This window comes from Clarias gariepinus, chromosome 4 (assembly GCF_024256425.1).
Source record: "Clarias gariepinus isolate MV-2021 ecotype Netherlands chromosome 4, CGAR_prim_01v2, whole genome shotgun sequence".
Classification (NCBI taxonomy): Eukaryota; Metazoa; Chordata; class Actinopteri; order Siluriformes; family Clariidae; genus Clarias; species Clarias gariepinus.
In genome coordinates, this window is record NC_071103.1 from 11433605 (window position 1) to 11451523 (window position 17919).

A 17919-nucleotide genomic window follows, 5' to 3' on the forward strand; every position below is an offset into this window, starting at 1 on the left:
TATTTCCTTTCTGACACCTCCATAACGGGCAATTTCTGCGAGCTGCTTAATATAGCCTCCGCTTTATACTTAGAGTAATGACACTGAAGCAGTCTAAAAACCAACCTTTTCAATGATCTGTTATCTGTGTTGAGAGAATACTACTATTTTCAGTTGAAAGATCAGTATCATCATGCCACGACCTGATTAGTATAAAGCTAAAGGAAATATTTTGAATGATAAAAGACATAGATTCAGGACAGTTTTAGGTGTACAAAAAGATGCTCATTCCACTGCTCAGGTTTGACTTATTTCAGTCCAAGACTTTTCAGGTGACTCGATGGCCTAGAGGTTAGCACTGTTGCCTTGCACCTTCTGGGTCCAAGTTTAATTCCCGCATCGGATCTGCATGCATGGAGTTTTGGAGTCAATGGCTTTTGCCCCTTTCTTTGATTTGTTGCTGCCTGTATAAACTGTTTTACCACATTTTCTTTTCTTTTTTGGCGTCCGTGTTTATGTTCTACAACCAGTTTGCTTTTTGTTTCTTTTTTTCATTTGCTTTGTGTCAAGGCTCTGTGACAGATTAATCACCTCTCTACCTCCTCTAAAGCTCACAAAACAGCCCAGACAAACTTTACCGTTCCTTGTCACCTGAAAAGTATGCCTATTGTACTTTTTAGTGTGAGTATTGTACACAGATATTCAAGAAGTAAATACAGTACTCATAGTTTCAGGTATATGCGTGTCAAAAAGTGTTTCCGGTTTAACGATTACCATTTGTCAACTTCTTTTCAGATTTGAATGCACCCATGCCTAAGCATGCCTGGAAGTGAAAATTCCAGACAAATTTCAGGCCAGGATGTTGGTTAGTCTGAGGGAGCACTGTCCCAGAGACAAAAGCTAAGAATCCTGAAATACCTCTTTCTATTGTTACTAGAATTATACAAGAGGCATTTAAGTCAAACCGGGTCTTCTCATGGATGAAGCCATAGAACCGATTGACGTTTACAGAAGACTTCAAGCACAAAACAGTCTTAGCCCTAGTAAAACATTCAAAAGGTGCAAACGTTTTAATTAAGCCTGTATGTCCATGAATGATGATCTTGGTCATGGTGCCTCGGAGCAAAATGCATTCGTTTCTGTGAAATTTTAGTGGGAGCGGAACACCTGATCCTTGAAAATCGACGAATAACTTGTCGCCAACTTGCAGAAGAGACGCGTCTGTCTGTGGGAACTGTACACACACTCATTTACAAACAACATTTAAACATTATAGAAACACAGCTGGGAGTTATTGCCACATAACTCAGTACCAAATACAGTTCCAAGCCATTTCCACATGTTTGGGCCATTAAAGGAGTTCCTGGGAGGCCAACATTTCTAATGTGAAGCAGACAGGACAGTCTGATTATGCCTAAGAAAACTTTCTACCTTAATGTAATCCAAGCACTGGTGAAACGCAGGAATATGTGCATTATTGCAGAGAAATTGTAGTTTTTATTCTCAGAACTGTGTTCTCCTATTCTGCACAATCAAAAGTCCTGATCTGACTTGATCAACCTTCGTAGTTCGTTGTTAAGATTAGGGTAAAACATGAGCGCAGTTATGACTTGATCAACCTGGGACTTCAAAAAGATGCCTCCGTGCTGTTGGAAGATCCGATGAGAAGAACTGGCGAAGGAACGTCAACCTGGTATTACTCCCTTACTTAGCTATGAAAAAGCTTAACATAATTTGCAGGATACATTTTAACATAAAACTATGGCTGTCTATTAACTTCTTGCATGTTTCTCCACTAGAGAGCTTTAAAGCTAAAATTATGGTCCAGCTACATGTACTGATGCCAATCTATCGATATTAAGCGAACCTTAATTGGTATTTATTTTTCAATCTATATAGAGCTTTTAACAAGGCGACATCTGGGTTCTGTTTCCGCCTTGGGTCTGTATGCATGGAGTTTGCCTGCATGGAGATGTTCTCCTTGTGCTTGGTGGGTTTCCTCCCACGGTCCAAAGACATGCGGTTTACACTATATAGCATCCCCCGCCCCCAGAATTCAGTGGTATAGGCAGTGATTGAGTGAGTATTTTTAACAGTGGTCATTGTTGCAAAACAGCGTTACAGAATCAAAAGTTAGAATCTGTACGTCTTTGGACTGTGAGAGGAAACCGGAGTAACAGTAGGAAACCCACCATGCAAACAGGTGAGAATCAAACCAGGAGCCTAAAGGTGCAAGTGCTAACTGCTATGCTGCTAACCATGCTGCCTTACATAATACATGGTTCAAAAGATAATTATGCACCATTTTTCCCTCGGAATGTAATACTACACCAGGTGTAAAGTAATGGAAGTAGCCTTATACTGAGACAGAGATGTCAGTTTTAACATTACATACACATGACATATTGTACTATATAGCAGTTTGCATTTTATATATGTTGGGGAAAACTTCTCACACACAGACACTCTCTCTCTCTCTCTTCTCTGTGGATTCTCATAAAACTTCCTGAACATTCACCTGGAATCTTTCTTTTTTTCTTTTTGATGATTGCACGAGCGAGAGAGAATGACGTCATGAAACAACGATCACGTGACAGCGCGCGCCAGTAGAGAGCAGAGCATGTGCTGGTTTCGGTCAGAGCTGCTCCGCTTGCCGTGGAGGACGCATAGAGAGGCGCGCGCTGTATCTCGCCTTCACAGGAATTCGACGAGTTCATTTATAAAAAAAAATATTTCTTTTAATCAGAAGGTGTGTGTTCGCTGTGCGGCGGAGCGCGAGGACGCTTCTAATTGAGTACAAAGTAGATTTTAAAAAGACGAGAAACAAAAGTAGCGTCCGAGGATCAAAGCCTTCGAAAGTTTGGGCAGTAACATTACCGAGCCCGCATTGGATACTTTGTTCTTTTTTTTTTTTTTTTGAAGTTTGTTTTTGGAAGACGTTATTTTTCTCTGTAGTATAAAAGACAGACTTCTCGCTTCTGAGTGTGTGTGAGGTGTAAGAGTGTGTATATAATTCAACAAGACATCATGGTGCGGGACTCCGGGTTGTGTTCAACGACAGGATTCCTCATCCTGCTGATCATCCTCAAAGCTCAAGGTGAGAGCCGTTTATTCAGTTCAAATAAATCAATCTGTAGTTTTGAAATCCTTTGCTTTGATTATCAGTGGACTGAACAGCAGTGAGTGTCTGTCAATGTCACATACAGTTTTACTTTCATTTACACACACGGATCAGGCTATGCATGTTAATTTATCCGACTGACATAAAAAATTTTTTTAATTTAGTTATATCACACACGGTTGTGGAATTTGTTCTTCTATCTTTTACTTTCGGTGAGCTGCTCAGTTTCGGCGTGCGCCATGTTCCCCTGTAAGGTGTGGCCTTGTTAAGTATTTTTTCCTCTAGGTGTTATCAGGTACACACTTAACCTACGCTACTGTACGTTTCCTAACGCTCATGGATAGGCGTCAAACAGCCTGTAATTGTGGAATATGATTTTGTTTTAAACGCCTGATCAATTGTTTTGTATATTGCTTTTGTTTTTATTTTTGTTTTTTATAAACAAGCCTTTGATGTTGGCTTAAACAAACACAACATGCTCACCTGTTCTATCTTTCCCTGCTTCATCGCCTTTCTTTTATGCCTTAGGAGTATCACTCATTTCCAGTGTGTGTGTATATATATATATATATATATATATATATATATAATAAAATAATGCCTGTCTGAGCAACACTGTGTTGTAAATAATCCTGCTTTCATTTCTACATTTTGTTTTATTTTGTTTTTCAAAGACAGGATTTCCTATCTGTCCACGTCACGTCATGGTTAATATTTCTCTAAGCACAAACAAAGCTTTCTGTTTAGATAATACATGGAAATACATTGCATTACATCTAATAGCGCTTCCTCATATTCTTATTGTTTTTCACCCTTTATTCTACAACCTGTTGCCTACGTGACTGGTATTTCCGGTTTCCTGTTTTAGGTTCCCGGCTTTGCATAGTTAATTATTTACGCCAGCAGGTGCGTTTAAGTACCTGATATACAGGCCGTGCCTGAAACGCTTCCCTAGTGACCCTAGACGAAGCGCACTAAGTACTGTATGCCGCAGGAGCTCATTATTCCTGATGACGTGTGTAGGGCACTTTTAATGAGTTGTTTTTGGGATGGAACCTGTAGCTGCCTGTGGTTGGCACCAGAGGGAGGGATAAGAAGGGAAGAAAAAAAAAAAAACAAAGAGGTGAAGGCTGATTTCTCAGCCGGAGGCATATCAGTGTAACCCCGTTCTCGTTTCGTATGCCTGGAATAAAGCGTGCTCGCAAGGGGTTTAATAATGCATCAAAGTGACAAACGACTAAAGTTGTGCCATGCGAATGCAGGAGGTTTGCAACTCCAAAATGTTATTCCTTTCTTTCATTTATTCATGGCGTGGACCGTTTTTCTGCCAGGGAACATTTCAGAGCACATCGAATGCAGGTCAGGGTGAAAAGGGTTGGATGAGGGGGGCTATAATAATGAAACAATAGATTTTTTATTTATGAAGGAAGCAAAGGAAGATAAAGGACCAAATGGCAAAAAAAAGGTCCTGATTTTTTCTTCTGCTGCTTTTCTAGTTAGAGCTGTCCCATAAGAGCATTTACACCTTATTTTTAACAGCAGTAAAAAAAAATTTAATTATTATTTTTTTATTTTTTTTTTTTAAGTGAGGGTCAAGGGATGAATTAATACGCTTCCCTTAATATCCGATAACACTCTGCAGAGGTGCTAGTTAAAATGTCAAGGACAAAGCAAACTGTGTGTGGTAATACACTAAGACACAGATATTCAACGAATTGAATGGGAATAGTTGAGCTAAATACAATGCCATGTCTGGATGAGCAGTTAACATGACTGAATGGTGACCAAAGTTAACTTTTAATGGTGGGTCGGTTAATGATTGCAAGGCTATAAGTGATTGTTGTTGTGCATCAGGTTACACTGTTTTGAAAAAGTGTTCTCTGCCAGTCATAGTTTCGCTTTATTTGCATGCCTACACCATGAATCAGACTATATTTATTTCTCTCGGTATCTATCTATCTATGGAGAGAGAGAGAGGCAGAAAGGAGAGAGAGGTAATGAGAGTCGGTGAACACTCTTAACTTCCTCAGTGAGCTGCCTTCAACTAAATAATTTACATAAATGCACTTGATTAGCCTCAACAGAACATCTGCTACAGAAGCTCAGCTGATTAAAAAAAAATGTATTTATTTTTGGTAATGCAAAGTATTTAAATTACGTTCAGTTTTCTTTTCATATGTATATATTTTTGTTCTGATGCATAGTTCAGTCTAGTGAAGTGCAAGACTGGGCGCATGCCGGTTGCCAACTCCTGCCGTAGCAACAGATGATTTTTGCATTTCCATCACCGTGACCATCAAGATAAGACTTTTTTGACCATCCTAGTGTGACAAAAAGTTTCCCAGATTCATGATCAAATTTAAACATGCAACATATCTCATTAAGAGATCACTCGGAGCCTCATATGAGCGGTTGCAGACGAGAAGGCTGGGCTTATGAACACAAGTCAAAAAGCTTGAACCAGTTACTATGGAGATGCTGAGGGTTTTTTTAAACAATGGCAAGCAAGGGGGGGGGGGGGTACTGTAGTAATGTCGCCCTGCGTGAATGCATCAAGTGCTCTGTATGTATGTGTGTGAGAGAGAGACGGAGAGTGAGGGGGAAAAGTGGGGGCAGGGAGAGAGAATCTGGCTGCTTAGAGGGCAAGGGGAAGCAGACTGACCTGTATTTAGTTGGGTGAGAATCAAACACAGCCGCACAACATGCAGCGTCAAGTATAAAGTGCAAACAGGTGGGAGTGTGTTAGATGACCTCACGATCGGCCGTAGAACTTTAGCATGAAAGATAGACATGCACTGCTTAAAAATACTTCTTTCTAACTTTGGGAGCATGGCTCTTTCCTTCCCTTGCTCCACCCTTCATTCTTGTGTGCAGTTTGCTTTTGTTTGAGGGTGGTGTTTTGTCATTGGTTTATTCAAATCCCCAGCCCTGCCCCCCACAGTATTAGCCTCGGCCTGACCCCCTCCACCCCACCCCATCCCCAAAACCACCATAAAGCAGACCCCTGCACATCATACCCATGGGCCAGACCTCAAGGCCAGCGTTTTATTAGAGTCTGAGTCAGACAATGAGGGAGGGAGGAAGAGAGCAGGGGAAGAGCGCACAGGTTTATTGAAAAGAAATACAGGAATGTAGTGCAGAAAGAAAAAAAAAAAAGGTGAATAAAGTGTGTGTGTGTGTGTGCGTGCATGTGAGCAGGCACAAAGACTAGAGCCGAAGCCTTAATCTGTGTAGCGCTGTGCTTTGGCAGGATTCATCAATGGCTGGCCTTGTAACTATCAAACCTGCTATAATAGAGACAGCAGCTTCTTGTGTAGGCAGAGATCACGAGTATAACGTCTAACTTCTGATTTAAAATCTAACTTATGTTCGTGGGAAATAGATGAATTTCGCCTGTCAGTTGGCTTCCAGCCTTGGACGTACATACCAGTGATCCATCACGTCAAGAGTCTGGATCTAAAACGAGGCCGACTCTTCTCAGAAGTATCAGCTAAAGCATAATCAGGATCAGAAAGTTGCTAGAAGTCGTCAGCATTGTCAATTACTAAATTGCAACTTTGTTGAATCATGATAATTTGAAGGTAGAAGATTTTAATCAGAACGTAAGGAAGAGTTTAATCAACACGTGAGGACAGGACACTTTAATCAACACATAAGAGGGAAGATTTTAATCAAAACTGCAAAAAAAGGTCGATTTTTGTCAGACGATTCTGGAAAGAAATAGTTTTAAAAGAATGGACATTTGTCATAGATTAATTACACTCGAATGTAGGGGGAAAACAAAGCTTTTTGTGACTATTTGGGTAACAGAATGGAAGGAAATGCTTGTGGGTGGTGTGTGTGTGGGTGGAACAAACAGTGGTGATCAGTGATTGGTTGTTGGGAATGTTGGTAAGCTGGAATTAATTGCATGGACATTGGTGATTGGTCTTTGGTTTGATTAGAAAGTTGGTGATCGGTGATTGATTGATGGAACAAGGGTATTTATCGCTATATCGTATGTGTACAGGGTTGTTGGGGTTGGGCCTGGAGCCTGTCCCAGGGTGCATGCTGGACGGGGTGCCAATCCATCGAAGGGGATACACACTTCAGCTCATGCACACAATTTTAGGAACACTAATTAGCGTAATCTGCATGTCTTTGGACGGTGGGAGGAAACAGGAGTACCTGCACGCTCCACATTGCTGGGAACATTGGTGATTGATGTTTGGTTGCTGGGAACTTGGTGATTAGTTATTTGTTGCGGGGAACATTGGTGATCAGTGTTTGGCTGTCTGAAACACTGGTTAGTTATTAGTGGTTGGGAAGGTTTGTTGTTTGGGAACATTGATGATCAGTGGTTGGGTGCTGGGAACATTGATGATTAGTAATTAGTTGTTAGAAACATTGGTGATCAGTGATTAATGGTGGGAAACATTGGTGATCAGTGATTAATGGTGGGAAACACTGGTGATCAGTGATTAATGGTGGGAAACATTGGTGATCAGTGATTAATGGTGGGAAACATTGGTGATCAGTGATTAATGGTGGGAAACACTGGTGATCGGTGATCAGTAATTAGTGTTTGGGGAACGTTGGTGTTGGGTGATTAGTGGTCGGGGAACGTCGGTGCTGTTGATTTGCCAACAGAGGCTGTGATATGTGCTGAGAGTCATCACAGTAGAAGCATATTCACTTATATTCTCCGTATTCACTCATGTATATTTGAAATTTCATTCAATTTGTCATTAGGCACTTTAAAGGTTGGCAAGACTCAATGAGCCCTAGGTTTGAGAAAAGATCACCAAAAGGACAAAAATCGTTCTTGTCACTCTTCTTCTCCATCATTACTTGCTGCCCTCACCAGGCTCTTTTCTTCCTGTGTTTTTTTTTTTTTTTTTCCTCTCCACTCCGGGCAGATGTCGGCTCTCAGGATGCTTTTACAGCTTCAGAGCTTCTCACAGCTTCATGAAGTCGACATGGCCATTTAAATCGGCCTCATAATTTAATCATTTCTCTTGTGATCCTGGGCAGCCATGCAGAGTGTGCCGGAGAGGGGTGAACCACGGGTTACAGGCAGGGGTGGTCTTCTATACACTTAGCTGTCAGTGGTGCTTTTTTTTTTTTTTTTTTTAACCATTTTCTTTAGAAAAATATGAAAAAAAAACTATTTGATTAAAAGAGATGGTTGGAAACACATAAACGCTCTGAACGTCATCTAATGCACGGAAATGACACTTGAAGCATGAATTAAAATTTCCTAGACATTTCCATAGCGGTTTCTTTTTTTTTTTTTTTGTTCAGTGCTTCTTGACCCTGGGTAATTAACTTGACAGGCTATCATGGCACATTAATTAGTAGGCATGCTCAGTAAGTGCTCAAGTTCCGTTCTGATTGAACTTGTTATTTTCCCTCAATGTTTAATGAAACACACTGTTGTTCTTGCAGCAGTTAAGCTCTTTGTATACTGTAGGTGCATCACGTTTTTAAAGTTCAATTTGATCTAAAGCATTCTTTAGCATTCCTTGAAACGTCCTCCGCCTGCGAAAGGTCTTAAACGTGTGCTTGCCGGTGGAACAGAGACACAGGGACAATCTTCTCAAGCCTTTAACAGGCTACTGGTTTAAATAAACCGAGGAGATAAACATTGCAGAGTGCACAGAATGAGCATAGAATTTAGAAGCCCGCTCAGTTAACTGGGGTAAAAAAAAAAAAAAAAAAAAGAAGAAAAAAAAAATAGGCTTCAATAAAACCTGCTCCACGCCTGAGTGTGTGCGTTACCGAGTTTATTACTCTCGGATAATGGATTGCACATTGCGGTTTGATCATTATGAGGCGAACACCAATTACTTCCGTCATGCCTGGTTCTGTACGCGAGCACGCCGGCTTCCAGGACCTGCGACCGGCTAATGGCTGTAGAACGTCTTCGGCTATGAGAGCGTTAATTACGCCTTTATGATATGGCCCGTCTTGCCTGAGAAGGGAACGGTTCCTTCGGTAACCTTGACTTGCTTCTTTTCCTCCCTCGCTGTTCTGTGAGGTGAATTTAAAGCTGTACAGTGTTGCACTTCCTGAGAAGGAGCACCGCTTTCCTCCTCCTCCTCCTCCTCTCGTTGTCCTTAATGTGTCTATCCAGCGTCTGCGAGACAGCCTGGGCTTTGCTCTATCGATCCGGTATTGATCAGCAAAGCCAGCAATGCCCTTGCAAGTAAAACATGTCTTACTTCAGCCCGGTCGAGCCAACAGCTCCCCAGAATTAACCCATATACCACGAGGACAGCGCCAGATTAGCGACTAACCTCTCCGACGTCCCCCGTCTCTTTCGCCCTACTTGGTGCTAACTATTAGTTTCTCCATCCTTCTTTATTTTTCTTTCCTTTTTTTTTTTTCCTTTTCTTCATGACACCTAATTTCAAGCCTCACAAAACCGTCCTTGTTCTGTCCTCGACGTGAATTCAGCTGGGCGCTAAGTCTCAGGGCTTTGTTTTAGTTAGCATGCTCCTTGAGGGAGAGCGCTAATGCTATTAGCATGCCTGGCACAGTGCATTATCAGAGGGAAGGAAAAGCAAAAAAAAAAAAAACCCCAGCAATGACCTTTAAGATGAGTGCGTACAGGGAGGCGTGTGAAGTCAGGAGCGAGTGTTTTCCGAGAGACGGTGGATTCCAATGTGAAGGTCGAGCTTTAGGAAGCTCAAGTTAATTCAATTTGCAATTTAGTCGAGGAACTTTTTTTTTTTTTTTTTCTTACTTCCTGCCTCGGTTGTCATGTGGTAATTTGCCACGTTCTCGGCATCTGCTTCTTCGTGTGGTTTCGTCTCATCTGATTTCTTCCTGTCAGCTGGTTAACGGATGAGTGCAATCCGTCGCCTTGTCTTCACTACTTCTTCTCTTTCCTCGACTGTACCTCTCTTTGATTCATACCTCGTAATAGATCTGTCTGTCTTCTACGCTCTTTCCTTTCCTCGCCCTGCTCTCTCTCTCTCTCTGCCTCGTTCTCCTCCTCAGTGAGACACCATTTTGTCCATCTTACCCTTCCTCATAATTTTTTTTTCTGATCAGTGCAAATTACACCCCTCTTCAGTCTTTTTATAGCCTCGCTTTCCCCTCGTCTTTTTCCCCTTATTGTGCTTTTACTATCAAGTGTGGAAGGTTAAGTCAGAGAGACAATGTGACAATCGCACGCACGTCCCTCGATCGCTCTGACCTTCTGCCTCAGGAAGGAGATAAAGCACCAGAAGAGTTTGACCGTATTGTGGCCGCTTTACGACTAATGGATCATTGTGTGAGAGAGGCTGTGTGAGAAGGGAGACGGAGACGGAGAAATGATTTTCATGTAGAAATCGATCAGGGATATAAAGGAGGCTTTTTTGTGTGCTTGCGTGTGCATGTGTGTGTGTGTTTGCATCGTGCACCAGGAACAGGTAGTGACCATGCCGAGACAGAGCGCCTATTGTCTCTGTCCTACTTCCATCAGCTTGTGTGTGTGTGTGTGTGTGTGAGATTGAAAGAAAGCTTCTGTGTTGTATCATTTACCTGTGTGGGCTTCTCTCTCCCTCTCTCTCATTCTTCAAGAGGCTGACATTTAGAATAAATGAGAGGGTAGCACTTGTGGCTTCCTTCACTGGAGGCAAGGATGAATAAACATTCTTTTGTCTCTCTCTCTCTCTCTCTCTGGTTCAGTAAGCTTTACTGACATAACAATATTCCCCATTTCCGTGCTTTTTCCTTATGTTAATTTCCATCAAGGATCTCGCCTCGAGAGTAAAAAGCAAATAAAGGTATAAGAGTGTGTGAGCGCTTTTTTTAAAAGTGTTTTTATTTATTTATTTACTTTCCCGACGTTATCAGCGAGATGCGATTTGTCCCGTCTCGGTGACGCTCCATCCTTTCCATCAACAGCAAGGAAAATAAGATGACAGGGACATTGTCCAATGCGTGATGCGGCTGAATAGGGACTGTGTAATTTCATGTTCCACACCAGAAGCCCGAAGGTTTATGCGCTTCTCGACAGCGGCGCCGTCGCACTCCTGGCACACGCCGTCCCCTTCCGGGAGCCGTGTTCTCTGAAATCGGGCGGTTTGTGTCTAGGCTTCTGCATTCTGTATGCGCACGTCGTCCTCGGTCAGTCCGCGCTGTCTGTTTCAGGCCAGATGGCACTGGATTTGGTTTAGTGCCCGTGTTTGTGTTTTCCGCTGCATGATGGGTAGAGGAGGTCGAGCCAGTGGTTCTGTTGTGTGTGCACGTACGTGCAGAGACGTACATTTCTGAGGGTATATCTGTATATATGTGTGTGTGTGTGTGAGAGAGAGAGAGAGCAGGCTTTGAGGCCCGTCAGAGAGGAGGAAAGCAGGGTAAGAAAAAAAGCAACCCCAGAAGTAATGGAGAAAGTTGCACTTATCAGTATGATTGATCTTTAAGCGCTTTCTCGATCCCGTACTTGCTTTTTATGCCTTCCGAATCTGTTGTAGTGATTCTGTAACGCCTAATCTGCAATAGATTATTAATAGGCTGCTTCTCTCTGCACCTCTCCATGCTCCGCTTCTCCCTCCTCCCCTTTTTAAATTCTCTCGTTTTCCCCCCCTCACCTGGATCTCTGCCTGTTACCACACGTCATCCTCTCCTCTCTCTCTCTCTTGCTCTCTCTCTCTCTGTTTCTCTCCATGGGGGAGGGACCAGGGTGAGTCCCAGGTTGGGCTGTCCTACTTTTGCCGTTTTCCAGCCCTCCGTACTAAGTTTATTTATTCAGACACACCGGAAGACATGGACGGACAGACGGATGGATGGATGGCTACAAGGATGGATGGGTGCAGTGGGAGGTGTGATAGTGAGGCAGCACTGAAAAGGTGATGCAGTCAGTTTTCACAGAGAAAGGATGAAATGTGTTGATGCAGTCTTTAGAGTTGCAACAGCTGGCTAAAGACCAACATCAATATTTTAACACTAATGCAAGAAAGGAGGCGAGGAGCTTAATGGAGTGTTCCATTGGGTCTCTTAAGCTGGAAGGGCTTTTTTAATTTATTATTTTTAAATCATATTTTCAGGAAATCGTGTGTGTGTGTGTGGGGGGGGGGGGGGGAGTTTGTTAGCAATTTATTACATACGGAATGCACAACAAGGCACGCACCATTCTTACTTAAAAACACGTCTATAGCCAATAGTAGACGCAGTCCTGAAGTTCGTATTATACTATAAAAAAAAAAAACAGAAAATATTTGCCCACATTATGTCTCCCGGAAATGAGTGTATGGTTGAACATTTCTTTTTGTTTAAAAGTCCCACAGTATGCCACTAAATGATCAAAACCAAAATGACGCACTCGGTTAAAAAACTTAGTTTCTGCTCTTATTCGTTTGCACTTGAAGGGAAACGACGCGAAGAAGAATCACCATGAACTGGTTGACTGGGGTACAAAACTCTGCCTCATCCCCCCTTCCCCCCCAACGTTGCACCCACTGACTCCTTCCTCTTCCATCACCTTAAGTAAGCACTTCGTGGCAGGCGTTCGACAGCGACGACATGATTACCGAGCTGGAACTTTCCCTCAAGAGCCAAAAAGAGGCTTTTTCAAAGATAGTCTCTAGAACTCTCTGCGCCGTTTGGAGAAGTGTGTCGCCTTAGGTGGAGGACACGTAGAGGAGGATTAAGCTCACGACAAACGTTCCTTTTCGTTACATCGAAATGTAATTTACGATTTCTGGGGAAAAAATACACTCATCCTAGATACCAGGGATGAGCGTCCTCTGATCCACCCGCGTCGTGGCCTTCGTAGCTTGGGACTTTGGTACTTTCCCGCTGTATTTGGATACGCACTGTAAGCCAACCCATGGTAATTTAAAAGGAAGTGGATGTTTGACTGCCATTACAGAACCATGTTAAGGACAGGATGCTGTATGCATGTATTATTCTGTGAACACACTGATTTACAATATGTGCTGGAGATAAGTGTGTGTGTGTGTGTGTGGACAGCCATGCGGTTAGTTTATCAGATTGCAGCTCAGTAGTGTACAGAAATACCGGACATGTGGTGGGCGGGTAAATATTTTTAAAGTTCCGCTGCCGAAAGGAACTAGATGAGACCACCACAATTGACCACAAAGACAATTTTATGATTTATACAATTGTATCTGATGATTATTATTATTATTTTTTGTTTGTTTGTGCAGCTACAGGGGAACAATGCGTATCACCTCACTGACCCCAAAATGACTATTACTTTTTGATTTATATAGACCGATCAGGCTTACAGGTATGACCACATACAAATGCGGATCCTTTTTTTCCTGTTTCTAACACATCAACTTCAGGGGCAAAATGTTTACTTGCTGCTTAATATATCCCACCCACTTCCAGCCACCACTGTAATGAGATATTATAACTGTAGCTACTCTGATGAGGACCAGGTGTCCCCACTTCTGACAGCATAAAACGTTACTATACCATATTAATCTGGCGTTTTAAACCTGTACAAATTCCATATCTCTGAAGTGGTATTTATATATTTAAGTGACGTGCTGCCTGTTTACCTTGGTGCATGTGTTTTTTTTTTGTTTTTTTTTTTTTTCCTGGTAATCTAAGCGCACAATGTTTGTGAGCAGCACAGGCTGCAGGACATGTTTATCAGGTTTATCGACTATCTGCGTTTTTCCTTGTATTGTTTTGAACAGCATTCAGTGATGATAAATGACATGTTTAAATATGCATATACACTACCAGTCCAACGTTTAGACACGCTGTTTAATTCCCTGGTTTTTATTTCTTTCTACATTATAAAACAATGCTGAAGGCATCCAAAATATGCAGTAATCTCCTCTGAACAGTTGATATTGCGATGTGTCTGCTGCTTATGCTCTGTAAAGCCTTCATAACGTCTCTAATCCTGTTTCATCATGGTGCTTGGATGGCTTTTGGAAATGCACTTGATTGTGCAAGATAGTGACTTGATTTCTAGTATTAGTGCTAGTCCACTAGTAAAGGTGTAATGCGAAAGGACTGATCGCAGTGTTGATTACATCATCATATCACGGAGCTCTCTGCTTTTACTGACTCCTGAGCCGGAGCCCAGTACCGACCCCACGCTGACATCCTGGTCTCCAATTTATGCCGAACGTCACACAAGAATGCGCGATCTGTTTCACGTCCATCAACAGCTCTCTCTTTAAAGTAGAGGATAAGCAGGACGTCCTCTAATCCACCAGCCTGATAGCCGTTGCTTGAGACTTTGGTACTTTCCTGCTGCGTTTCACGACACACTGTAAGCCAGCCGTGGGTAATTTGACAGGAAGTGGTCTGACTGGCGTTACACAACTAGGTTAAAGACAGGATGCTGTGTATAGACATTAGCGCAGTTAGTTTATCAGACTAAAAAAAAAAACAGTTGTGTTTGGGTGGGGCCACTGCTGAAATGATGACTAGGAAAACGACTTGTTTTTTTTTTTTTTAATGATTTGCGATATAAGGTTCCCCCACCAACAGGGTGTGTATGTGGGTGGGAGAGTGAGTGTGCTCGTTTTTTGAGAATTTGTATGCCTTATCAAATCTTTGGCAGAAAAACACACACAGACTTCTCATTTAGGTGCCGGTTACCTCCTGCAGATAGATAGAGAGATAGATAGAGAGAGAGAGGGGGGGGAGATAGAAGGGATAGAGGGAAAGAAGGATGGAGAGAGAGAATGGAAGAGGGTTCGAGTGAGAAAAGGATAAAAAGAGGGGGAAAGGGATGGAAGAGAGACAGACAGAGAGAGAGAGAGAGAAATGAAAGAAATGAGAAAAGGTTAGAGAAGGAGAGACGAGAGAGAAGGAAACAGAAAGAAAGGCGGGGGAGAGAAGGGGGGTGGTGAGAATGGACAGACAGAAAGGCAGACAGAGAGAGAGAGACAGATTGATGGACGGGTGGAGAGAGGATGCGAGAAGAAGCGGAGCGCGACGCAGCCTGATGAGGAGAGATAAGCACAGATGGGAAAGGAGAAAAGAATTTGAGAAAAAAAAGCAACAATAGACAAACGCAAGAAGAGAGAAAGGTTAAATAAACCTCACTGGGGTGTGTGTGTGTGTGTGTGTGTGAGGGGATTAGCAGGAAGACTAGAGATGGAGCAGGACAATGGCTGTTTGTGCAGGAGTAAATGTTTTGGTTTGGCTGTCAGCGTGTGTGAGACATCAATCAGTACTAAAGTAGATAAAGAGCGAGAGAAGGAGACGGGCGTACCACATGGGGTAAAGGCAACAGATAGTCCTGCTCATTTACGACTCGGTGTGTGTGTGTGTGTGTGTGTGTGTGTCCTGGAGAGCAGAGACACAAGCTCAGAGGGGTGCACTGGCTGGGAGGAACTCCTTGGTTACCATGGCAACGTGGCACCTCTTACTCTAGTGACCTCTCACCTTTTCCTGTGAGGGGGTGGGGGGGGGGGTCATTCTTACACTGCACTACAGCAAAAGCAGTGGCTTTTACTAGCAACTTTCATTGTTTTAAGTGTGTGTGTGATTTCCCATAATTCCCTTTTAGAGGAAAAATGAAAGGGGGGGATTATGGGTAATTTAAATGAGCGTACACGAGTTTCTGTCTTAGTTTCTTGTTCTGTGTCTTTCCTTCATATTCAGAGATCCATTTTCTACACACACACACACACACACACACGCGCGCGCTCATGTGCTCTCTGGGAGTATCAGATGACTCTTTTGCAGATGTGATGTGGAGCAGCTGTTGCATTTCTCCGAGTCATAATCATTTCCTCCCTCCTTTTCTTTCTTTCCTGCCTTCTTTCTCTCCCCACATTACAACAGCAGCTTCGCTCTGTGGGATTCAAGGAATGTGTGTGTGTGTGTGTGTGTGTGTGTGTGTTCGAGAGCGATGTCAGTGTGAAGCTGATGGTACAAGGCGACAGAGTATCAGATCCTTCACGTGCTCGTCCTCAGACCCGTTTGACATCCTTCTCACCTCCCTCCCTCGCGCGCGCAGACCCACGCACGCGCGCATGTGTGTAATTAGCTTCTCCGTGACGTCGCAGGAGTGCATGTGCGCTGGGAAAATCCAGGATGATCCGCTCCTAATCATCGGCAGCGCTTTAATACCGGAAGCTTCCGCCTAATCTCACACACATCCTCCGACGGAGACGCCGCAAGCCGGCTCATTTAACAGCTTAATGCCCCGCGTGTGTGTGCGCGCACGCGCCCGTCTGCCCGCGCGTGTTTGTGTTCCGTGGCAGCGGCGTGTATTTGCCTTCACTAGCAGATGGAGTCGATCGCCGTTGGATGCGCGTGGTTATTATTTGACTGCACAGGGGAGCCGCGAGATGTCTCCGCTCCTTCTGCACGCGCTTACCGCACGCGCCTCCTTTTCTCTCGCTCTAATTACAGAACGCCAGTTTAATTAACGCGCACGATCCTGAGTGTGTGTGCGCGCGCGCGTGCGATTCTGCGTTAACCTTTAAATCCGGTCACCTTTTTCTTGCAATACCTCGTTGAACAATAAGGCAGAGGGATGATGATGATGATGATGATGATTTTGAATGTCCAGTGAAAGTGTTAAATAAAGAAAGACAAACAAACTGGCAGCGTTTTAATTTAATAGAGAGACGCATTTTAGCATAAAATAATAATAATTATTATTTTTTTAAACTTATGTTTAGACGTTTTGTCTTTTCCTGTATTGGTTTCCTCTGGGTTCTGTGGTTTTCTCCTGCTAGTGTAAGCGACAATATTTGCGAGTGTGTGTATAAGTGTATATGCTTTCGCCCAATACAACATCCAGTCCGTCTTCCCACCTCGCACCTGGTGTAACTTCCCTGACGCTTGACCCCATTCTCCATGACCCATGAAGCGCGATGTTAACAGGTGGACGGATCTGCTTCATGTCCTCGTCCCAGAGAATCAGCTTACATCCACTACTACACTAGACACCAGGCATCCGTATCTGTCAGGTATCCATGGAGACCATATTGTGCGTGTGTTGGCGCCGGATGGTGAAAGACTGGAAGGCATTGTGTAAAATCTGAGCAGGTCCCCTGAGCTTTGGCTTTTATACTGTAATGAAGCTTCGGGCAGCAAAAAGAGCTTTATGTCCTGCTCCCTCATATAACACACCTGTGGAGAAGGGATCCTCTTACACTGTGTACGTGTGTGTGTGAGACAGGAAGAGAAAGGAGACGGATGGGGGGGGGGGAGCAGGTAGAAAAGAGTAAGAAAGAATAGATTGAGTCTTTTTATTTTCCCGATCTGATTCTTCAAGCTCCGAGGATTTTCCTTGCTGCAGCAGCATTTCGCCCACAGCTGTACTTTTCCGCTCGCAGCTGTGACTTGAAAAGCGTCAAAGGACGCCGCTGAGAGGAGATTGATCAGAGGCAACGACGCTTACAAAATCAATCAAAATTCTATTAGTCCACATTACTCTCATTTGCCAGCTTCAACATCATCCGACACTGACAGCATTAACTCGGCTTGTCATAGTAAATCAGCGTACGAGTCCTGCGAGCGGCATTACCTCCAGCGTCTGCGTACGATAAGAGGAAATCAAAAGGGACTAAATGAATCTCTCGTTCATTCAGAGCTCAATAACTATCCGTACACACTGATGAGGGTAGGACGCAGAGTGGGACGCATCCCCTTAGCCGTTCCGTTCGGTACGATAACGTGGAAGCGTTCCGCGGAATGTCCAGACGAAACACCTGGACCGCAGACCAGAGTGTCAGGGTTCATTCACACACCCATACGCTTTCATAACTTCAAAGATGTATATACAGGCTCCGTGCGGGGAGCGACTGAGAACAAAAAGTCCAAAGGCGTGGCCCCGTTTCAGTCGAGTAATGGATACCGAGATCAGTCCCTGACAGTAGTGAGGTGGAACCGTG

General features: G+C 43.4%; 1 protein-coding gene across 4 annotated transcripts in view; it reads left to right on the forward strand.

Moving 5' to 3' along the window:
* Positions 1-2619: 2619 nt before the first annotated feature.
* si:ch73-22o12.1 (nectin-2) overlaps positions 2620-17919 on the forward strand; it is a 73896-nt gene continuing 58596 nt past the window's right edge. For 2 of the 4 annotated variants that reach the window (XM_053493952.1, XM_053493953.1), the window contains exon 1: positions 2622-3076. In XM_053493952.1, the coding sequence (XP_053349927.1) occupies positions 3007-3076 (70 nt within the window). In that variant the 5' untranslated portion in view covers positions 2622-3006. Of the gene's footprint in view, positions 3077-17919 lie in introns of all 4 variants that reach the window. The other 2 variants (XM_053493951.1, XM_053493950.1) reach the window with 2 other exon arrangements.